The sequence below is a fragment of the Erpetoichthys calabaricus genome, chromosome 2 (genome assembly GCF_900747795.2).
Source record: "Erpetoichthys calabaricus chromosome 2, fErpCal1.3, whole genome shotgun sequence".
In the NCBI taxonomy this organism is placed as follows: Eukaryota; Metazoa; Chordata; class Cladistia; order Polypteriformes; family Polypteridae; genus Erpetoichthys; species Erpetoichthys calabaricus.
The window spans coordinates 152,501,467-152,526,761 of record NC_041395.2 but is presented as its reverse complement, the minus strand read 5'-3'; the positions used below and the strand labels follow the sequence as shown (position 1 = coordinate 152,526,761).

Here is a 25,295-nt window from a genome sequence, read left to right as displayed (position 1 = left end):
CATGAAATCTGAGACTCAAATGCCAGGCAAGGCTACTTTATCCTATAAACCCATGCAATAACAATGGAGATGTTCTGATACCAATCCCAAAACTATGTTATACAGATTGTTGACTAAGCCCAAACTTTTCTTACACTTTTCAAACCTGACTTTAAACTGTGATGCTTTTTTATTTTGAGATTGTCCTGTCTCTACTGTGGAATGTTGCCTGTCAGTTGGCATGTCGCCTATACAGTAAAATCATCTGCTTTGTAAAACGAAATGGAGGGCTAGCAAAAGAGAGCTGACACTTTCAGTACATGGAAAGGACAAGCATAATACCTTTTCCAATCATGCAGAGTGACAAAAGACAAGCACAAAATAGTACATCTTCTTTGAATGTTTCCACACTATTAAATATGTGGACAACAATACAGATTAAATCTTCTTTGATAAAACTTTTTAATATCTGAGTAGAAATACAGTTATTCTGTCACCCAGTCACTGAAGACCGAACTAACTGCTTTAGAATACGATAGGGTTAGGATGGTTTCGCATTAGATGCATTCACTTTAACCAATACCCCGTCTATTGAAACAAAAATGGGGGCCATGTGTGAGAGTGTGAAGGTAAGAGAATTTAGTGTACTATGTGATATTAGCCTGGACACCACCAGTCGGAGACCACATCTTTATCCAAATTACACTCTTTATTGTCTTCCACACAACACAACTCACAGTCCCGCACAACAACACAGTGCCTCTAGCCCCAGTCTCCCTTCTCCTGGGCCTTCTCTCTCCTTGTCCCTGGGCCACCTGTCCTCTCTCTCCAGGAGCTTCATCCTGCTCCTGCTCCCGACTCCAGCTCCTTGATTGGAGGGAGGCGGCCCCTCTTATCCTCACCCGGATGAGCTCCAGCTACTCTACATGACGTCACGTCCTGGTGTGGCGGAAGCGCCAGGAGAGCACCCGGAAGCACTCCGGGTGACCCTGGAAGGATCGTCCTCCATGGTTGTGGCGGAAGTAAATAAGTCCCGGGCTCCATGAGGCTCGGGGCACCCCCTGGCAGTGACCAGAGGCCCCAACGGTCTTGAGCCTCCGTGCTCCCCTTCCGTGGGCCTCTTCTACTACAGGACGGTTGCCCCCTTGTGGCCCAAAGGACAAATATGCCACGACCCAGTCCTTCCAGGAGTCCCGGCCGGGTCTGACCCCCAGCCATGTACGACAACTATTAGTGAAATGTTTTCTATGTTGTGCATTACATGAAGCCTTTTTGAAGCCATTTAGTAAGAGTATAAATAATAGACTTCAGAAATAGTACAGTATGTGTGTTGTTTTGTGAGATGTGTCTTTGACATTGCACAGGCCCCTTAGGCTTAGAAGATTAAATTATTAGATAGGTAGATAGATAAATGGACTATAGTCTGAACACACACCGGAATTACTAAAAAGGAAGAAATTCAAAAAGAAAACTTCTGACTTGGCAGTCACAATGAGGCTCTATGCAGAGTTATGTTTTGTTGTCAGCACCTTACGATAGGGTGACCTTTATAGCTTGGTTGAGGCTCAGCCCTGATAAACAAAAAGAAGCTGTCATGTGGGGCAGATTCAGATATAGTACACCAAGCACATACTGTGTATGTTAAATTGGTTGGCTGATCTAAATTAGTCCAATATAACTGAATATGGATGTTTGCCTCAGTGTGCCTAGGAATGGACTGGTACTGCATTCATGCTCTAGCTCCCTAAGGCCTTGTGATGGAAACAGTAGGTCCAGAAAACTGACAGATCATGCATGTCCATTATCTTTCATGAGCTTTTAGTATTCTTACAGGAAATTATGTTATAAATATAGGAAAAAGTTCTAAATATGGGAAATATGTTTGATGGGATCAAGCCACTTGGAACATGAGCCTAATGTCTGGCACATTAGCAACATGATAAAAACATTACAGGATAGATAGATAGATAGATAGATAGATAGATAGCAGTTTATTTGTCCTCAGGAAATAATTTGTCTTTTTACAGAAGCTCAATAAATAAGTAATAAATATATTATGACATAAAAACAAACCCAGTCTCAAATAGACTAGAGAATGAGTAAAAAAAAAGAAAACTAGAAAGAAAGAACACCTCTGACTTGGAGTAAATGTTGTTACTAAAACGAAACAAACACAATCCTACACCTAAGGGTGTTTTGATATATTAGATTTGTGTTCATGGTTTGAGTCAGTCTTTTGGAAAATAACTCCTGAGACTTTCATGACTGCTTTAGAAAACTGAAAAGTACATAAAAATAGTAAGTTAAGGGTGCTAGTAGAAGTTTTCTGTTTTTGCTGACTCTGTGAAGAAAAATGGGCCAGGGGCTTTGAAAGCTGTTTTTGATGTGACAGTTAGGAATTGCTGAACAACATCTTTTAGGGCTCTCATTTAGTGCCTAAGGTCTAGACTGAGAAGAATGGTAAGCTGTTATGGAAATTATAACTAAATAGAATTCTGGCAGGGCTTTTTGCTTTAGGCTTTTCTTTTTGATTTACCTTATTATCATAATATGCATCACATACCTGAGGACATATGAAGTAGACTGTTTTTCCCATGTTGCTAGTTGTTGGAATGATTTCCACATTCTGGGAAATTTGACAAAAGCATTTTGATATATATATATATATATATATGTGTGTGTGTACATGTGTGTGTGTGTGTGTGTGTGTGAGAGAGACATGTATTTTGTTATGTTCTGTGGTCCACTGGCACTCACTTCAAGTTTGAGACTCAGTCTTGCCTTCGTTGCTTCTGGAGTAGCCGCTGCCTTCTACTGGAATGAGTAATTCAGTTGCTCAATAGTAAGCAACGCTGCCTTACAGTACAGGGTCTTGGGTTTTAATTCTATGTCATTTAGTGTCTCTGTAGAGTTTTCACGTTCTTCTTCAGTCCAAGTGGGTTTTCTCAGTACTGTATATGATTTCCTTTCACATGCAAATAATATGCATGTAAAATTATGTGGCAACTGTAAATTGACTTGGTGTTAGTATACTCTGAAGTGGGCTGGGGTCTTGTCCAAGACTGACGTGCTTGCTTTTGCCTAATAAACTGATGTGGTATGCCATCATGTAATGGAAAGAGCTAGTTCAGAAAACTGAATTATTGAATATTATATTATTCATTTGGAATTTCAGACAAATATACAGGAAAATACAGGAATGTGCATCATCTTCTGCATGTTTAAGGAATCTATAAGCAAGTATTGTGGTTTTGTGGTTAAAGGGTTGGAACTAAAACAAAAATGTATACATTTTACTTCTAAATGAGTGTGTAATTCTAAACCTGCTACATTTTTGATGCTTTAAAGCATTATACTATTACTTTGTTTTGATTGTTTTATGTACTATATACTGAGTGGAATTCTAGCTTTGTTGTGTAACCTGCTCCATGAATGTAACTAGAACTTTCTGGGTAGATTTCAAATCAGGAGAATAGTAGACCTTTCTAAATAAGGCAAGAAAACATTCTGTGCATCAAACATGTCTGGCAAGCTAACAGATAAATTCTCCCAATATTTTATTTAGATACTCCTCTTCACCTATTTGACTTGATAATTTGTTTGTGATTCCTAGATCCTTTTTGTTTAAAGAACTGAACCTCTGCCACTTAGATTTCACCACTGTCTGCAATTCACTATTAAATTTTGCTGAATTAACTTTACAATTACATTTAAAAGTTTTGAAGACCTGAGTTAGACTTTCATGCAGTCATCTCTATTTGAACGAGTTTTTAATTTCTCTAAGAGAATGCATTTCAGACCAGGGATGGCTTTGGTTGTTCTCCTCTATGCAATATCTATCTTGATGATGATGATGATGATGGCAAGTGCTTTTGATTATTTGACTTCTTTTTAAAAACAATTAGTAACTATTTGTTTTATTTATTGACTCTAAGCAACCTTCTCTCCTTTTGCTTCTGTCTTCTAATATGGATTTCATTCTCTGTGTCACAGACAGTTTTTAAGTGTTTATCTCTCCATGCCTGAGGCTGAGTGAATTGTGTCTGATTTAGTCAGAACATCACTCATATCAGACACCAGATTACTTGACACTACTGGTTTTATTGTGTAAGGCAGTAGGACCGTTCCTATTATTTTGCTTAATTTACACAACATAAAAGGACAGCAGCTCTGCATTGTGTCGGCATTGACCTTGCATTTAGAGAAGACATGCATTTATCCTGCAGGCAGGAACACAGAGGTACTGACAAAAGTTATAAACACTGGAAGGGACAAACAGCCAGCCTGGCTTTCCTCCTCAATTGGTTTAGCTGAGGATTAAGGGTATAAAATAATGATCTCCTTGGTATTGCTTAAGTGGCTCTAGGTAAAATCAGCTTTAGGGGAGTGGTGGAATTGGGTGAGGCATTTATCCATCTTTAGTAATGTGATTATTCATGCTTGTCTTCCCAGGCTATGAAGGAGACCAGTGCCAGTTTGTGGTAAACCATTGTCTGCCACAACCATGCATGAATGGAGGGACCTGCCTGAATACATTCTCTGGATATAATTGCCAGTGCCCAGAAGGTATGAAGAAATGACATACGTACTGCATCATTATGATTTTTTTTAGAATAATCATAAAATAAAAATCACCCCCTAAGGCCTATTTCATCTTAAAGTTTTGTGCATGCTAGTTTAGTAGAAGTCATAGCACTTTTTCGTCATTTAATTTTTATCTTGACAAAGAGATGTTAGTTTTGTAACTGAATTAAGAATAATTTGAATAGCTCCTGTAGGCTTTCCTCTGTTTGCTGCTGATTTTCAGGTGATGCTGAAGATTACATTATGAATCTATTGATATTTTTGCAAAGAATAAATAATGCAAACCATACAGTGACTATAACAGCTATGTGTATATACAGAGTAACAAATTATAATAAGAACATAAGAAATTTGTCAAACAAGAAGAGACCATTCAGAAAAATCAAGCCCATTTGTTAATAAGTAAGCTGTCCTAATATCTCATCCAGATTCTTCTTAAAGGTTGTGGAGGTTTCTGCTTCAGCTGCTTATTTTGGTAGTTTGTTCTGGAGTCTAACAACTCTTTGTATAAAGAAGTGTTTCCTGGCTTCAGTCCTAAATGCACTTCCCCTTAATTTCCACTGTTGTCATCAAGTATGTGATTCACAATTTAGTCGAAAGAATTCTGCTGGATCTACTTTATGAATTCCTTTGAGGATTTTGAACACCAGGAGTAGGTCCCCATGCCTCTTCTCTGCTCAAGACTAAACAGGTTTAATTCCCGGTTCTGTCATAGTATGACATGTCCTTAAGTCCTGGGATGCACTTGTTTACCTTCCTTTGCACAGCTTGAAGTGATTCTGTGTCATTCAAGTAGTGTGTTGACCTGAATTGCACACAGTACTCCAGATGTCATCTCACCAGTGCATTATGTAGTTTGAGCGTAACATCCCTTGACTTATATTCAACAGTGTTTATGTTATAACCTAGCATTTTGTTTGACTTTTTAAAGGCCTCTGGACACTTCTTAGATGATGAAAGCATTGTGTCAACATAAACTCCTAAATTCTTTGCAGAGGTTACTTCCTGTATGACAGTGTCTCCCATCTTTTATTTATAATTGATGTTCCTATTGCCCATATGCAACACTTTACACTTTTCTACTTTAAACTGTTTGCCCAGTTCTGAAGCTTGTCCATGTCTTTTTGCTGCTTCCTTCGTGTCTCCCATTCCTCCAATTTTAATGTCATCTGTGAATTTCACAAGTTCACTAACCATACCAGAATCAACATCATTGATATAAATCAGTAAAAGTAACGGTCCAAGGACAGACCCCTAAGGGACTCCAGTGATGACCCCACTCCATATGGAGCATTCTTGTCTAATCTGTTCTCTTTGTTTCCTGTCAGTCAATCAACTTGAGATCCAGTTTTGTAGGTTACCTCTGATGCCTACAGCATCTGGTTTCACAATTAATCTTTGGTTTGGGACCTTAAAGGCTTCTTAAACGTCTATGTAAATAATGTTGTATGCTTTGTTTTTGTCAAGTACTCCAGTTGCCTGTTCAAAAAAATCTAAAAAAAAATTGGTTTGGCAGGATCTTTCTGTCATAATGCTGGCTGTTAACTTATATAGTGTATTATTTTCATATAGGCACTTAACAAACTTATTTCTTATTATACCACAGCATACAATACCATTTTCAAAGCCCACTTGATCCTGAGCAGTCACACAGTGGGCTGGATCTAATCCCAGCAATCAATAGATGAAAGGCAGGAGCAATCTTTGGATAGGGCACCAGTCCATTGCAGGGTGAACATACAGACAAACAGACACACACTCACACACACACACGCTATGGGCAATGTAGCATCACCACTGAAGCACGGGGAGAAAACCCACACAGACATGGGAAGAACATGTAAACTCCGTGCACTGAGGACCTGGGACATGAACCCCAGTCTTGTTACTACAAGGTAGCAGCCCCACCACTGTGCCGCCCTTTATTTCTTATTATGGAGTCCATGATTTTGCTTGGTACAGAGTTGAGACTTATTTGTCTGTAACTACCTGAATTAATTTTGTCTCTCTTCTTGAAGATTGGAGTCACATTTGCAACTTTATAGTCCTCCAGTTCTTGTCCTTTGTCAAGTGACTGCTCGAATATGCCTAATAAGTGTTTATAGATGAACTCTTTCATTTCTATCAAAGCAATTGGTAAAATCCCATCAGGTCCAGGTGTTTCATAATCAGTGCATAACAAACTTCCCAAATGTCTCCAAAATTTTGTAAAGAGTAATCTACTCTATATATACAGTATATATATAAAATCCTAAGCCTAAAATTGCAACGATTTTATGTGACGTTTCTATGTCATGTTTTTGTCACATTTTAAATCAGGCATTTTTTTAAAACCTACATATATATGTTTGGGGGCGGCACGGTGGCGCAGTGGGTAGCATTGCTGCCTCGCAGTTGGGAGACCTGGGTTCGCTTTCCGGGTCCTCCCCGCGTTGAGTTTGCATGTTCTCCCCGTATCTGCGTGGGTTTCCTCCCACAGTCCAAAGACATGCAGGTTAGGTGGATTGGCGATTCTAAATTGGCCCTAGTGTGTGCTTGGTGTGTGGGTGTGTTTGTGTGTGTCCTGCGGTGGGTTGGCACCCTGCCCAGGATTGGTTCCTGCCTTGTGCCCTGTGTTGGCTGGGATTGGCTCCAGCAGACCCCCGTGACCCTGTAGTTAGGATTCAGCGGGTTGGAAAATGGATGGATGGATGGATATATATGTTTGGTATCATTCCTTTCAGAATTTATCGAACTTTAATGTGATGTTGTTAGATTTTCAGATTCTTATTCCGTTTTTAAATTATAAATTAAAATATCAAGAAAGTTGTTTGTATTTAGGTGATTTAGTTAGCTGAAGGTCGAGTTACAATGACCCATTGCATACCACTTTAGTTTTCACGTGATTTTTCCTGTTATTTAAAGTAATTTTTTAAAAAAAGTTTTTTTTTAATCTATAAGAATATCAGCTAAAACGAATGGATAGTTTATTTAGTCTCTTATAAATACTCGTCAAGCATAGTGGACCTCAGTTTAATTGGAATACTCCAATCGGTAAGAGAGTCAATATTTTATTCTCATTTCATGATTTTTACTCCTTTAAATAATAATTAATTTTTCTTTTACATATTTATAGAATTTCGTGATTTGGGCCACAAGTGAGGGTTGGGTTCCGAAGGCGCCAGGGGGCTTGCCCCCCCCCCCCCCCCCCCCAGTTAATTATAAAAGTTGTATTTGTGGTTTGTGGGTAAATGCAAACTCAATTCAAAACACCAGCTTCAAGGCTTTAGGTAAAAGATCCTTCTTTAATAGCAATAGCCATAAAAAGTGAATAGGAAAGCGAATAACACACCTATATAACTAGAATCTCATCTGCAATGATTTTTTGTGTGAAGAGTGGTCCTGGGTGAATACTTTTTTAAATATTTAGCATGATAAGTTTGGCTATGTCAACCTTTAGAATGCTTTGGATTGTTTTAAAGATGTAAACTAGATGTCCTGTGCTGTGCACTTTAGTTTTCTTCTTTGCACAACTTTATAACTTCAGAGTGTTATAATAGATTAAGGCAAAAGCACATTCAAACCCATTTGAAATCTTATAGTAGTATAACAGAGAAGTGGAGGACAGTTTCTGTAGTGTTCTTAAAAAATAGCTGTTAGTCAGGTTGAGTGAAAAACAAGTTAAAAGAAGATAAAGATTATCACAACAAAATGGTGACCCAAAACCTAAAGTCTTTGTCAAATAAAACCCTAATTAATTTTTGATTCTTTTAGTAGTTCTTAATCAAATTGTAAAAATGTTTTTCTTTTGTTTTAATTAAAAGTTCTGACACCTCCTTTTAGGCACCACAATATAGCAACAGCTTGATGACATTATGAATTATGGCTTCCATAGCATGTGGTTAGCAGCAGGTATCATTGCTGTCTACATTATGATAGTGCCAGGTTTTTAAAGTACATAAATAGTACTGAAGATGTAGAACCGTCTAAGAGATTCCAACATCGATTCCATTATCTTTTGATTAGCCACAAGAAAGAAATGCTAGCCACTTCGGGCACTATAGTACTGGGATGGCACAGCCCTGTTTTAAGTAGTGTTAAGTTTGCTCATAACATAAAGTAGCTGTGTGTTTGTATGTTAGTGTTCCCTGTAAAAAGATTGGTGATACACCCAGAAATGGTTTGTGGCTTATGCCAGATGTTGGTAGGATAGATCCATCTCTTTATAACCCTGGAATGGTAAAAGTGAGTTTAGAATGATTCACTAACACTTTGGAAGGAGATAGAAGTCATCAAAACTAAACCCTCTTGTTCAGCCAAGGAAAGGAAATTTTGCTCAGTATCCTCTCTGTATGCTTTATGCTGTGCTCCAGTCAGCACTAGTTAATATTAATTTGCCAGCAATCCCATTGTTCACTGTTCACTTAAGATATGGAACCCGTTGTAGGACAGATGTGTGATGCTGTTTTCAGAAGCCCTTGTGTATAATAATCATATATATGTCAGACTTCTTTAATATACAATATTCAACTAATGGAAGTCCCTAAGATTGTGTTGACCTTTAGAGATTCCAATTATCACTGATGGGGGGAAAAAAGAAAGCTCAGTTTTGAAATAATGTTTCAATCTTCATTACTGAAGTAACAATAAACAAATCATAGTAATAAATAATAGAGACAGTGCAAGCAAAAACGTCAGGAAAACATTAACAACAATTGTCTTACTATGCTTCAGTATATTGTATCACCACCTCTTGCAGCAGACACTGCTTGTCGTTTCTGGCACCTACAGCCAAACAGCCTCAAAATCTGCACTTGTGGAGTGATATCTCATTACTTCAGAAGGAAACTGACAAACTTGCTTTGGTAAGCACAGGGTGATGTCACCAGATGTTGCAATCCAGGGCATTTCAAATTTGCTCTAAGGCGGTGTTTATTAACCTTAATTGTCTAGCGCAGTTTTATCTTATTAAGCACTAATTGAAACCTGGGTTGGGGGGTTGAGGGTCCCCCTTGCTGAAACAAGTATGATTGGAAGAGCTGCTCCTCTGTGTAGAATGAGTGCAGTTAGAAACAGGGAAAAATAATGCACAGTGCTGTTGACTAATTTAGCGGCCCACTGGCCGTAACCCGTGACCCAGTGGTTGAGAAATATTGTTCAAAGGTGTCATGCTGAAGGATAAGGTCTTGTTGAATCACAAAAGGAATGATGAATTGCTGCTTAATCATATCCCTATAATGTACTCTGCTTATCCTACACTCTGTGAAGTAGGGGCTATGTATGGCCTGTGTGGTGAATACCAGTGTAACCACAAGGGGGGTGCCACTGAGCCACAAAGCAGGGTCACTAAAATTAAATCCCAAACCTGAGACCCTGTGACCTGAGCCAACTATGCCAGACTAGAGCTAGCAAGTCTGAAGCCCGACCTGACATCATAATGTTCTTACTGACCCCGATCTACTTTGCATACCACAATGAGTGCAACAAATAAAAATACTGTGCAATTAGAACAGTAGTGTAAGCCAAGGCAATCAGCACCACAAAAAGCAAAATGTCTAAAATGGATTTTCACATATTACTTTAGAATATTTGAAAGAATATTTCAAATAAGAGCTTTATCAGCTTTGCAATGTACAGTATTGCATAAGGATATTTATACGCTATTTGTCTTTCCTGTTATCACTGGTAGCGTACTGGAAACTTTTGTTTCTCTTCCAAATGAACAAAACTAGTGGGCAAACTCAGAGCTATTTACAGTCATGATGAAGTAATTAATTTAATAAGAGTTGCGCAGGAACAGAATTGTATCTACCATTGATGGTTTCAGTGACGTTCTCTTCTGGTCTATTGTTCTGCCTGCTGCGCTAAAAGTTCAGCTCGCTGCTGCTATTGCTACTTGCCTGGATGGTTAACACATCTGTCTGCTTCATGTATTTCACCAAGGGCTTCACTGCCAGCAATGTTTCTGAAATTTCTGGGACAATATCTGAAAGCTCATTAACATATAGTGTATGCTTAAGAACGGACATGATCCTGGCAGTCCAGGCGATGATAGAGTGCAAGTACAGTAATGATATTTGGTCCTCGATCAGTTACCCAGACAATTTTGTTCATAACAACAGAATCAAATCCAGGCTCATTCATGAGCTGTCGATGTAACACACTACATATGTTGGCACCTCTTTTAGTGTTTTCGAGGGGGAATGTTGCAGTTGCTAAGCACTCTGCTTTTAATCTTGTACTGTGGTGTGACATAGTGGCAGGTAATTGTCAGGTAACTGACTTTATGGTAATCGCTCAGCCACATGTCTGTGGTCATTCAGAAATTAATATCAGAAATGATCTCTGGTATTTTTCTGATAACATCCTGTCTTTTCATCATTGCAGTCTGCTTAAATTTACAAGAGATGGTAGTGGGATCCGGTACCACACTTTTGGCTGGAATTCAACCATGGCTTGCTGCCAAGTGTATAAGTTCATTTGCTAGATCAATAAAAAAGTTTCCTGCTACTGTGGCAAAACATCTAATATCCCAACAGCAGAAGTCTACAAAGTTATCCGAAATATTTGATTTGACAGGAGCTGTTACTAACTATCGTACCTCAAAACAGCAGAGCATGCTTTACACTGTACATAACCATCCATCCATCCATTTTCCAACCCGCTGAATCCGAACACAGGGTCACGGGGGTCTGCTGGAGCCAATCCCAGCCAACACAGGGCACAAGGCAGGAACCAATCCCGGGCAGGGTGCCAACCCACCGCAGGACACACACAAACACACCCACACACCAAGCACACACTAGGGCCAATTTAGAATCACCAATCCACCTAACCTGCATGTCTTTGGACTGTGGGAGGAAACCGGAGCGCCCGGAGGAAACCCACGCAGACACGGGGAGAACATGCAAACTCCACACAGGGAGGACCCGGGAAGCGAACCCAGGTCTCCAGATCTCCCAACTGCGAGGCAGCAGCGCCACCGTGTCGCCCTGTACATAACCAGAGAGTTTTTCTCCTTTGTTACAACAAGGTCATAATTGTTCTATAATGAGGTTGTTTCCAACTCATTTGGCATTTTGAGTAGTTCTCTGTTTGCAAGTTTATTCTTTATTTCGTTCATAAACAGCTATGGCTACCATAGTTGTTTATCACTCAGGTTAAACACAAGCAAGCGAAGAGAGGAGTTGGGGGTGGTGTGGAGGTGCTAGTATGCAAATTACAGAGCAAAAATGAAAAAAGGGACGGGGGGCTATTTAAAAAAAAGGCTTATATAAAAAAACCCAAAACCAGTCTGAGATCAATATTTAATTTTAAAAGTGGGCCTAACCCAAACCCGATGCTTTGTTGGGGCCCACTGGGTTGCAGACCTCTAGCCCAAATACAGTTCCTGTTCAAATGAAAGATATTTATTTATCTCAAACACCTTCTTTTCACAATCACCAGCCACAACACACAAATATAAAATCACCTTCCACCTCCAATAGAGTGTTTTCCCGCTGCCTCCCGACTCTGACTTGATTAAGAGAGGCTCTCTTAATTTTTAAATTCAATCTGGAATGCCCAGGTCATCCAGAGTTTTTCTGGGTTGTGTGGAAACCAGGGCAGTCCTCCCCCAGCATCTCCCTCTGGCAGTATGCAAAGTCCCAGATCGGGCAGACACCCTGGGGGTGTCTTAATCGTGTTCAGCCTGTCGTTTGCAGGAATGAACTGCTCGTTTGTCCAGTCCATCCATTATGGTCTCCTGGCTCAGCAGGACTCCATCCTTTATCCCTGGCACCTAAACAGCCCACTTCATTATACTGGTCCTTCCATAGGGGTCATTTTCCTCAACAATACACACTACACACCATTTACATGAACTGGAAGAGGACATGATGTGACTGTTGACAAGTCTGGTCCAAACCTTTTAGGTGTGATGTCTAGAAGGTGTAATAATCTCTAAGACTGACATCTTGCTTCTGGTTTATACTGGAGACATTATGGAATACTGTACACAGAAAACTGACTTAATTTGGATTTTGTCTAGCTGTGACCTGTGCTTTTAAAAAAGACCCTTTTAAAGCTGGCCTGATTAGACATTGTTCAGCTTGGACCACATTGGATAAAATTGCACCTATTATAACAACCTCTCGTGTCTTTGGCTAGTTGCAGTGCCTCACCGCAGAAGCTATATTGGTGGTCTGAGTCTGAGGACTAAGACAAATCAATAACATTGGGATAAAATACACAAGTATTGTGTTTTAATTTCTGAAAATGTTGTGTTCCTTAGCTTACCTGGAGGGTGATAGAGAACAATGAAGTAACTGTTAACAGAGTAGGAGACAGTGATTACATGGTATTCAAAGGTAGTGTTGTTATACAGAGTACATAGTGGTGTGAATTTCCAGCTTTTGGCGATTCAAAAAACCTGCCCCTCCATTCTTTTTAAGTGGAAAGTCTGGCAGGAAAGAAAATTAAATTGGCAGAAAGTGCTGTTGGTATGATAGTATTCTGTGGCAGTGCCTTAGATTGAAGTTTATATGTATTTAGAACAACAACATTTCAAATATAACCTTCCCACAACACACTATTTTTATTTATATACAAGGTAGAAATTTAATCAAAAGCTAACCTGATGAACTTCCTTCATTTTCCATCAATAATTATGCCTGGGGCGATACTGGCTACTTTTGAAGAAGATACAGGTCTATATTCTACCAACACATTTTAAGGATTTTAATCTTAGAGACTGATGGAAATGAGATCTCTAAATTAGAAATTCGGATAATAGAATTAGGCATCCACAAAATACTTTCTTCTTCAATACAATAATTCTTCTAAAAATTGCATATCATTTAAAACTATCAAGAGCCAAGCTGTGAACAGTGCCGTCAGGTGTAACCCTCAATAGGTCATATGTTTTAGGAACAATCTGCACGCAGAAATGTGCATATTGCTCAGACAGCAATCCTCCAACAGTAATATTTGGTGTAACACCAATTAGGATACCAGTACAATGAAACATCTACAGCATTGTGATGTCCTACGCAACATTGCTTTGCATGAAGACTGATTTTCATTAATTCTAACAGACTTCCCATAAGTCAATGGGAAAGTCATGTCTTATACTACCTTAAAGCAGAAAACTGCTAGGAGCAGTTTAAGATTTTTTTTTTTAACAACTTGATATTGCTGTTCTAATTTTGTTGTAAAATGAGCACATCAAGTCTCTGCTGAACCCTTTCTTTTGTCTTAATATATGTGATGAATTGTCATGTATATCCTTCTGAATTTTGTAGGGGAAGGCAGACAAGTGCTCAGTTTGATGGAATTTTTTGGAACACAATGTCTGTATAACTATATTAATCATCTCTTTGACTGGACTGTGCTTTACTGCTGGATGTTCTGTTCTCCTAATAATAATAATAATAAACAATAATAATAAACAAGGATTATCAATGGCTAAATTTATTAAAAAAGTCAAAAGTACAGGTTTAACAGTCTTCATCCAGCACTAGAACTTTTACTGTATGAACTGCATGCCATGCATTATAAAGGGGTGTATTTTAAGGTATGAACGTGGTCAGCCAATGAATAAAAATGAATGTTATATCTCCCTCATGTAAGACCTTTTGCAATGGGACACATACAGAAATATGAACAGTGTTTACCTGAGCTAAGAATGAAAAAGCACTGTCAGGTTTATGTACATATTACTTTAACTTGTTAAAGGTGGCAGCAATTACTAACCTACACTGTGCATCCTGATTTGTCGGTTTAGGAGGAGCTGTAATAGAAAGAAATAGCAAAAGATTTTTTTTTGTTAAAACAAGCAATTGTCAGTGGTAGAAATTCAGAGTAAAGTAGACACAGCTTTCAGCCAGTAACCTGCACAACTAGATTTCCCTGAGAGGTGGGTAAGGAAAATGGATGTATGTCAGATTTCACGTGCTGTTCTTTTGCTGGGATAAGGAATTAGCATTATAAAGTGGGGGGTTGCATTTCTGATAGTCAACTGATCTTTTTGTGGCTAGGAGCAGCATCTTTGCCATCATTGGTTTGGTAAAAGTGTGTCAGCAAGTATTGATCTGTCAGTTCAGTCTTGAAACCTGCCGGCTATGATAGGAATTAACAATGAAAGTAACCTTAGATGAAATGCATCATGTCAAGTTCTGGAAATGCAGTAGTTGAAAATCTCTTGTGGCTATAGAATGGTGTGATATTTGCCCGGACACCACCAGTTGGAGACCACATCTTTATCAAACTGCTTTTAATTTCTTCTCCACAACAACACATCTCAGTCCCGCACAACTCACACAGTGCCTCTAGCCCCAGTCTCCCTTCTCCTGGGCCTTCTCTCTCCTTGTCCCTGGGCCACCTGTCCTCTCTCTCCAGGAGCTTCGTCCTGCTCCTGCTCCCGACTCCAGCTCTTTGACTGGAGGGAGGTGGCCCCTCTTATCCTCACCCAGATGAGCTCCAGCTGCTCTACCTGACGTCACGTCCTGGTGTGGCGGAAGCGTCAAGAGAGCACCCGGAAGCAATCCGGGTGTCCCTGGAAGGATCGTCCTCCATGGTTGTGGTGGAAGTAAATAAGTCCCGGGCTCCATGAGGCTCGGGGCGCCCCCTGGCGGTGACCAGAGGCCCCAACGGTCTTGAGCCTCCGTGCTCCCCTTCCGTGGGCCTCTTCTACTCCAGGGCGGTTACCACCTCGTGGCCCGGAGGACAAATATGCCACGACCCAGTCCTTCCAGGCATCCCGGCCAGATCTGACCCCCAGCCATGTACGACCATGGTTAGGCAAATAGTATTTTAGTGTTTAAGACTTTAGGGTACTTTCAAAACTAGGAGGAGGTTAGGAGCACACACTGATACAGCACATTGTCACACCCACCACATGACAAACCAACTCAGGATCCCAGATTAGGACCCAAGTGCAGCCATGTAGCGGGTGACACCTCAGCACCACATTAGTTTCAGATGGTATGGAAAAGTATGAGGTTTTTTATGGTGGCTCTGCCACCATCCCCCAGGTTTCCCCTTCAGGTTGGAGGGCCTACATGTAGGGCAGGATGCAGTTTAATGTCATACCCAGGACAGAGCAATTGCAGGTTAAGGGCCTTACTCAAGGGAGCAACAGAGTAGAATCTCTTTTGGCGTTTATGGGATTCAAACCAGCAACCTTCCGATTGCCAGTGCAAATCCCTAGCCTCAGAGCCTCCACTCCACCTTAGAACTAGACTTGACGTTATTTTAGAAGAATTAAGTGAATAGGACTGGTGAGCTTTGTTGGACTGAATGGCCTGTTCTCATCTAGATTGTTCTAATGATTTTATTTTTAGTTGTTTTTTTGTCCTCTTTTGTTTGCTATGACATTTTTGAGCAGTATTTCACGTAAGGCTGGTTCCATAATTCCTGTATATTTCTGTATTTGTTTTCCTCTGGGTCTATACTGTTTTTTGTCAGATTATATAATAGATGCACCTTTATGCATTATGCACAGAGTAAATGGCACAAAAGGAAATATAAAATGCAAAGGAGTGGGGTACAGATAGTGTCAAACAGAGACAGTAAATGTGGAAGGCCTACCTGGTCAACCCATTATACAATATATAATGGCTTTATTCTCTCTGCCTCTTGGCATGGTGCTTATTTGTCCTTGTTTCTTCAAAGTACAATGCACTTCCCCTTGCCTTTACCCTTTAGCCACTATTACTCTGGTTGCTTCTATTCTCTTCTTTGCTAATTAGCAATAATCATCCCCTCTGAAGTTTTCTCTCATTAGCACTGACACCTATTCAATTTCTTTTGCTTATAATGTGGCAAAACTGTAACAACCTGAAGCGATTATAGATCTTTACCTCCTAGCCTTACATGGATACTGTAAATTCAACTGAAAAAACACCAGAAAACCTTTTGTAGTTCCTGCCTTACTGTACGGCTAGTAGGACCACAGTATGATGTTAATGCTGTGCCCCTCAAAAGATAAGAGCTTACAGCTTTCTCATTATGCTCTTACAGTATCTTCATCGATGTCTTTCACTGAATTTGCTTTTCACGTCACAGTTACAAACAGTCCTCAACAACTGTTGGGTATTTACAGATGACCGTACCTACATTTATTGTGCTCTGTTTTTAAGTTGTGAGGTAGAGTGGGCAGATGAACTGGGGGTCGTCTCTCCTTTTTGCAAGGGCATGAGGCAAAGGTTAGCAGGGACATCTGTGGTTGCTAGTGTTGCTATATCTCAGCCAGGGTTTCTCCCATGGCTGGCATTCAAAGTCTTTTTTTATGTCTGTTTTGTTGTTTGTTGAGTCATTTATTTATGTTAATGTTACTTTTGTCAGTTATCTGCTGTATTTTCGTTGCCTATGGTATGCGCCATGTGTTTTGTTAGTGATCCCCCAAAAGCTGGGGCTACCTCAAGTTCACCACCAGGAACTTCCCCCTCCCCTATAAATCCGGAAGTTCTCCCACAGTTCTTGGCAGTTCATTTCAATTGTGCTTGGGAGTTTGGTGAGTGTTTATTTGTACAGTTCTGTGCTTTTGTGATTCTTTGTTTTTTTTACCTTTTTGCTCTATTTTTGACCATTATTCAAATGTGTATTTTGGGATTTGTTTGCTTTGGATTGCCTTTTGTATTCCTACATATTTTCACTCTTGAGGAAGAGCATTTTTTGTGAAGAATAAGTCTTTTTATTTATGAAGACACTGTGTTTGTCCTTATTAACTAGCCGGGGTTTTACGTTTATATTCCCCCTCTAGTGGGGATTTCTGGAAGTGTTTTTGGGATTATATATTTTGGGACTCCTAGTTCATAACAAATGTACTGTCTTGGTGGTGAGAAAAAGTATTTTACTGAGAAAGGTTCAGAAGATAACATATAATCACATTTGTGTCAAGTTTGTTAATGGGGGGACTGTCAAAACAAAAGCCAAAAATCAATGTAAGAAAAACAAAGCAAAAGTGTTTTGACAGGAATGTTAGTCAGAAATCACCTGCACAGTAATTTGTTTAGTTTAGCAAACTTTATTTTACTCCTGTATAGCAGTCTTCACTGAATGTGGGCTCAGAGTGCCGTCTCCGTAAACTAGATGATTTAGGAAATGATTATGATGATATCTGCTCTGTGTGCTAGCTAATAATAATAATAATAATTCATTACATTTATTTAGCGTTTTTCTTAGTAGTCAAAGCGCTATCCACACAGGGAGGAACCGGTAAGCGAACCCACAATCTTCCACAGTCTCTTACTGCAAAGCAGTGGCACTAGCTAACCATTTTATCAACTTTGGTGGTGACCAGAGAAATCAAATGTGGTTCGTGCTGAAAGATGTGAAAATATTTCAACAAAATTAAATTAATTTTGTAAATAAAACTGCAAATATATTTATATTCTGCATAACCTCAAATGGAAAGAAAACTTTCTGTAAAACCCTATACAAAGGCAACACAAAATGTAAGACAAACTGGATCATAACAGCTAGAGAGAGTTGCAGGAGATCAGCCCTTTGGGTTTCATAAGGTAGCGCTGAAAAAGGAAAATTATTTCTGAGGTCTTCCTGGAAGGATTTCTGTCCTGGGGCTTAAAAGCCCTATTGGTTACTTCATAGACAAACTGGAGGATGAGATCTGGCAAGAGCTCCACTGATTGAATGAAGAGAGACCAGAGGTTGCACAAAGAGTATAAGAAGTGTATTAAAGGGAGAAGTTGTTGTTATATTACTTATCCAGGAAAAGCCACCATATCATGGTGGAGAGGTCTGAGTGCACCTGTGACCCTGGGAGGTATGTAGTCCAGAGCAAGAGCTCCTGGTAGGGTCTCCCAAGGTAAATTGGTCCCAGGTGAGGAGTCAGACAAAGAATGATTTACAGCCTCTAATAATGTAGCTCTTTCTAAAGATAATAACAGTACCCTGCTCTGTATGGGGTTACCAGGGCCTCCTCCTGGAGCCATGCCTGGGAGAAGTGCTCGCATGGCGCCAGGGCCTACCATGCAGGCCGGTCGGGCACACAACCTGAAAACATAACCTGGGACTGCCCTCCTGTGGTCAGTGTGACCTGGGTGGCAGTTGAAGGCAGAGGTCTTGGTGGATTGGAACCCAGACACACAAACTGACTCTTGGCATGTTGAATGTCATCTCTGTTTGGGGGGAAGGAGCCAGAGTTGATGGGTGAAGCAGAGAGCTACAAACTAGATATACTTGGGCTCATGTCCACACACTTGCTAGGTTCTGGAACCAAACACCTTGATACAGGCTGGACTATCCTTTAGTCTGGAGTTGCCCTGGAAGAAAGGCGTTGGGTGGGAGTGGGCTTTTTATTGAGTCCCTGCTTGGTCAATGCCATGCTGGAGTTTGTCCTGGAGAACGAGAGGGCCACCTTTGTGTGGCTAAAGGTTGCAGAGGGGAGGACTCTGACTATGTACCAAATGTCAATTCAGAGTACCAGGCCTTCTTGGAGTCACTGGAGGGGATCCGGGAAAAGGTCCCAGCTGGGGGCTCCATAGTTCTACTGGGAGACTTCAACACCCACATGGGTAATGGAGACACCTGTGGCCTCATGCATAACGCAGTGCATAGAGTTCACACTGAAACATGGCGTACAGAAAAAAGTGGAAATGTGTGTATGCACAAAAAATTCAGATGCACAAAACCATGCATAAGCCAAATTCCACACACTTCTGCTACATAAATCCCGGTCAGTGTGAAAAGTAATGCTCGTACATGTGCCTGCTTCCCCACCCCGAATCCTCCCGGAATTTTGCATATTTTAATATGGAAATCAATATAAATAGCCCTTTCAGTTAAAACACAATGGAAAAAGCACGTGAAAAAAAAGAATTTCAGCGAATGTGTTGAAGCAAGGAAAATCTTACTATTTGTTGGCTTAAGCAGTGGTATAAACAACAAAAGGAAGTCGATCGAGTGATACAGAGTGCAGAGAAACTCGAAAGTTCAAGTTCACAAAGTTGTACAGTACCTGAAATAAAAAAAGAAGTGATCAGATATCAAAGTCACCATAAAAAGGCGAGTCGTTGCCCACTGTCTGAGTGTCATACGGAAGCGAATTAGGGTACAGAGAAAAGAAAAAAAATAGGGACACAGTGAAAAAAAGGTCAAAATGTTCACTTCAATCTCGTAATTTATTTTGTCATTAAAGTAGAACATCATAAATTTAATCTTATCATCAATGTTTAATTTACTAGAATTTCTCAGATCCCATCGTAACTAAAGTAGCATATTAAATGCTTTGTATTCTATGTGTTTTTCTATGTACTCTATGTATGTGAATCAGTATGTGCTTCTTAAATGCGCTTTCTCTTATGCCGACAGGACACAGAATACATTATATACATGATATTAAGGTCTCTGAACAATTTAAATACTAAGATGTATACTTGATATCATGTTCATGTGAAATTAATTAAAGCATGTATTAAAGAAGGGTGCACAGTGGCACAGAGATGAGCTGCTGCCCCATCCAGAGATCGTTCTTGGCTCCCGCAAGATATTTGCTGTGCCGTGCGTGACCCTCGATGAAATAATTTATTGCAGCAGTACTGTCTCTTTCAAACGTACTAACCCCCAATTCCTGTCCTTCCTTTTCTTTCTCCAAGTAACCAATCACCAGACAATAAGTTCAGTAATAAATGTCAAGCCATCTGTAAGCTTAGAATGCTGATTCTTTAAAACTTTTAAGGAACATTGAAATATCTTCATAGTACATTTTTAATTATTCCATCCATCGCAAGGCAGGAACAATCCCTGAATGGGACGCCAGCTCATCGCTACTGCTGCGGCTCTGTGCCCACACATTTAATTACTAACAGTATACATTATTTAAATGAAGTTAACAAATTATCTGTATAATGTAATATACATACTTTAATGCATTTCATCTTAAAAATGATATCAAGAGCTCCAAGAAGATAGCACCTGGAAATCTAAATCGACTTAGAAGCCATTTGTCATCATCTGTAAATACACACTCTCTTCTATTGAATTGATTTCAATTCCTTTATTGTTATTGTATGGTACAATGAGATTCAATATGAAAATCCTCCATAAACTTATTTTCCTATAAAATAAAATAATAATAATAATAATACTACGATACAAACAATGAAAAATACACAATATGAAAGCATAAGCACAATATACATGTACATATATAGTGCAGATAGTGCAAATGGTTCATAAAGTGGCTCAGGTTGTGCAAAATTACTATCTGTAGTGCAAGTTTACAGTGAGGTAACTGTACTTATAAGTACAAACAGTTCTACCAGGAGCACTTGATGGACTGAATGAGTGCATTTATAGCTCTTGGGATGAAACTGTTTCTGAAGTGTGAGGTCCCTACAGGAAAGGCTCTGAAACATTTGCCGAATGGAGGAAGTTCAAATACATTGTGCGCATGGCTGAGGGGGCGACTGGTGCACTGAAAGTAACAACTCTAAAGCAGCTGTGGTATTTGGAATAGTTTGGCCATTCCGTGGATCATTATATTGTTACAGGATGATTACAATCAGACGCTTTAAATTTATAAACGATATGCAGTTATTTTTATATTTGATAAAGCTACGTCAAGGATGTGAATCTAAAAAAAGGGAAACCAAACAGGAACAGCAGCATTGCTTTGACGCTGGGTGCTATAAGTTTGCAAAACCGAGCTGAAAATTTTGCTTACGCAATGGTTTGAGCTGGTGTGAGAATGTGCGTGGCTTTATGCCAACTTTAGTTTTCATACATCACAATGTGAGTGTGGAAACGGGCATGCGCAACATTTTTGTGCGTATGCACCATTTATACATGAGGCCCCTGGAGAGGTGTGATTGGGACGAATGGCCTCCCTGATCTAAACCTGAGTGGAGTTTTTTTATTAGACTTCTGTGCTAGGCATGGTTTATCCATAACGAGCACCTTTTTCGAACATAAGGTGGCTCATAAGTGCACTTGATATAAGAGCACCCTAGACCAAAGATCTTTGATTGATTTCATAATCATATGATCAGATGTGCGGCCGTATGTTCTGGACACTTGGGTGAAGAAGAGGCAGAGCTGTCAAATGATCACCACCTGGTGGTGAGTTGGGTCAGGTGGTGGGAGTGATGCCTGGACAAACATGGAAAGCCCAAATGACTAGTGGGGGAGGCCCCTGTCAACTCCAACTTCCAAATAGCTTTTCTCACATCTCAGGGGAGGCTGGGGACATAGAGTCCGAATGGGTCTTGTTCCAAGCCTCCATTGTGGAAGTGGCTGCAGAGAGCTACAACCTGAAGGTCATCGGTGCCTCTGGAGGTGGCAACCCAAGGACCCAATGGTAGACACCAGAGATAAGGGATACCATCAGGCTATAAATGGAGGCCTTCCATGTGTGGTTAGCAAGGGAGACTCCCAAAGCAGCAGAGAGGCACCAACAGGTCAAATGGGTCGTGGCCTTGGTGGTTAGGGAAGTAAAAACACAGGTGTGGGAGGTATTCAGAGATCATGGAATGCGACAAAGAGGTTCTGGCAAACCATCAGGTGCTGACCAGGACTGGTGATGTTTCTTTGGCAGTGGAAGGAACACTTTGAGGAGCTCCTGAACCTGATGGATGGAGGAGGCAAAGCTGATGGGGGATCAATAACCATTTTCCTGAGGAACATCATTGAGGGAGTTAAGCAACTCCACAGTGGCAAGGCCCCAGGGGTGATGAGGTCTACCCAGAAATGTTGAAGCCTCTGGGACATTCTTGGGCTGTCATGGTTGACACGCCGTTTAATGTTGCCTGATCATTGGGAGCTGTGCCTCTGCAGTGGCAGATCGGGGTGGTGCTTCCCATTTCTAAAAAGGGGGACAGGAGTGCTCCATCTTTCTCAGTCTCCCTGCAAATGCTTATGCCAGGGTACTAGAAAGGAGTCTCTGTCCAGTGTTCATGGAACCTCAGATCCAAGAAGAGCAATGTGGATTCCATCCAAGTCATGGAATGTGGACCAGCTGAGACCACCTCATGTTTACCCTCATGAGGATTCTGTAGGGTGCATTGGAGTACACCCAATCAGTCTACAGTACATGTGCTTTGTGGACTTAGAGAAGGCGTATGATCATGTCCCTGTATAATCACAGTGAGAGCTGTGTCCATATACTCAGAAAAACAGTGTTTCCTGTGGGTGTGGGACACTGCCAAGTCTGTGCTTTGTCTCCTATCCTGTTTGTGATTTTCATGGAAATGATATCAAAGCGCAGCTGGGGAAGGGAGAGGGTCCAGTTTGGTGGCCTTAGAAAAGCATCGTTGCTTTTTGCAGATGACATGATCTTGTTGGTTTCATTCATCTCCAGTACACATTGGGATGGTTTGTGACTGAGTGTGAAGTGGCAGAGATGAGGATCAGCCCCTCCAAATCTGAGGCTATGGTGCTCAGTAGGAAAATCATGGGCTGTCGTCTCTGAGTGGGGGTGAGTTACTTCCTCAAATGGAGGAGTTTAAGTACCAATCTGTAGTGGTGAAGAAGGAGTTGATTCAGAAGGTGAAGTTCTTGATTTACCAGTCTTTGATAATGGAACTTTGGTAATGACCAAAAGAATGAGATCACGGGTGCAAGTGTCCGAAATGAGTTTTCCCTGCAGGGTGGCTGGGCTCACTCTTCCTTAGAGATAGGGTGAGAAGCATGGACATCTGGGAGAGGCTTGAAGTAGAGCAGCTGACCCTCCGTATCAAGAAGAGCCAGCTGAGGTGGTCTAGGCTTCTGATACAGATGCCTCTTGGACACCTCCCTGTGAAGGTTTTACAGGCATGACCAGCTGAGAGACCCCGGGGAAGACTCAGGGCTCTCTGGGAGGATTGTATCTCCTAGAATGCCTGGGAACGCCTGGAGATCCCACAGTATGAGTTGGCTAGGGAAAGGGACAAAGAAGCCTCACTAAAAAGACTGTTGCCCCTGCAACCCAGCTTCAGATGAGCAGTGTGAAAAGAAAGAATGAAGAAGCTTTTGTTATACTTTATGTATATGTATGTTTCTGTTGTGAGTTCAGTTGCAAGATGTTTAAAGGTTTAATTTATTTATTGATTTTAAAGTTATAAACTCTTTACTTGGCAGATTTTAATTTAAAGGTTTAATTTATTGATTGATTTTAAAGTTATAAACTCTTTACTTGGCAGGTTTTAGGTAGCATATCACCCATAAGTATGTGCAATAACTGGAGTAATTGCCCTGTGTGCAGCACAATAATTAGCAAGCACCATCTGCTGCAGAATGCAGAGCCACAAGTATAAAGGTGTATAAAGTACATAAAGTGCTTAGGGGGAGAACATAGAGAAAGACAACAAGAACAAGAAAGGAAAGAAAGGGTTATTGCTCATTGTGAGAAGTTCAGTTTGATGAAATGTTTTCCTTCTTGAAAGGACAGGACGGGCAGAGTAGAAAAGGGAACAGGACCGATGACTGGTGTGATCATTATGATCCGTATAATGCTGTGCTCTAAGTAATAGACATGTTTCTTCTATGAAGTAGTATTTAAATAAGATTATTTGATTTGAATGCTATAAGAATCTAGAAACAATGTCCTTTAGAAGAAACAGTTGCAGCTAAAATTGGAGCTACTTTTGATTGGGCATTTGAAATTCAAGTCTTGCCTAAATAAGCAGAAAATGCTATTAGATTCTTTTGCAACTGGTTGACCAACCTTCTAAGCAAAAGGAAAAAAATACACAGCTCCTTCAGCTGTAATTTAATTTGCCAATATGTTCAAGGTAACATAACAGAAGTCTCTGGAAGGAATGGCAGAGATAATTTCAAGCTGCATCTCTTGAGGCCTTTCAGCTGCCTGTCGAGCTGAATTTGATAAACAGTGCAATTACAGACTTTAAAGTGCTTCATCCGGGAGAACAAAAAGACACAATGTTGAATGTTTTAGTAAGAATGGCTTTATGAATACAACATGGGGAAAGTGCTGGCTTAACGGGCTTATAGCACTTATCAAATCAAAAACAGCCCGTTTGTCACTAGTGCCTCCCCAGAGTACTCAGAGAGGCACCATCATTATGACTGTGTTCATCTGGGTGGCACAATAAATCTGTCATAAGCCCAGAAGCCATTACGCATGCCCCTGCCTTATTGGGACTTTTTAAGCCTGACAGTCATGCATCATAACCATCAATGGTGTTCTAACCAAAGACGTATTTAACACCTCTGTTTTCTGTAGTTCATTGTGTTCCCATCTCTTCACTTGATGTCCATGTATAGCTCCACCTTTTTGTCATTTACCAGTTATGTTTTTGATTGGTCTTTATGGTTCCTTTCTTAGTAATCTAATTTCATTACCTCTCAAAATACATTTTATCTCTTGGAATAACTCGAGAGTTATCATCTCCTTTGCACTTCAATTGCTCTCAGAAGCTGTATTTATCAGCTAGTAATGTAGATCCTATAAAATGTATTCATCCCTTGGAAGTTTTCAAGTTTTATTATTATACCACATAATATATACAGTGGCATACAAAAGTTTGGACACCCTTGCTTAAAATGTCTGTTACAGTGAGTAGTTAAGTGAACGAAGATTAACTGATCCCCAAATGGCATAAAGTTAAAGATGACACATTTCTTTAATGTTTTAAGCAAGACTACATTTTTATTTCCATCATTCAAAGGTACAAAATACAAAACAAAATGAAAAGAATCTGAAGCAAATGTTTGGGCACCCAGCATGGTCAGTGTTTAGTAACACCCCCCTTTGGCAAGTATCAGTTTGTAAACGCTTTTTGTAGCCAGCTAAGAGTCTTCCATATTTTACTTGG

At 40.2% G+C, this 25,295-nt stretch overlaps 1 protein-coding gene across 1 annotated transcript in view; it reads left to right on the top strand.

The window, feature by feature from the left end:
- Positions 1-25,295, top strand: part of dner (delta/notch-like EGF repeat containing) — a 259,011-nt gene that overhangs the window by 172,351 nt on the left and 61,365 nt on the right. Inside the window, exon 7 of the mRNA XM_028794644.2 lies at positions 4,432-4,545. Coding sequence (XP_028650477.2) covers positions 4,432-4,545 — 114 coding nt within the window. The remainder of the gene's footprint in view (positions 1-4,431; positions 4,546-25,295) is intronic.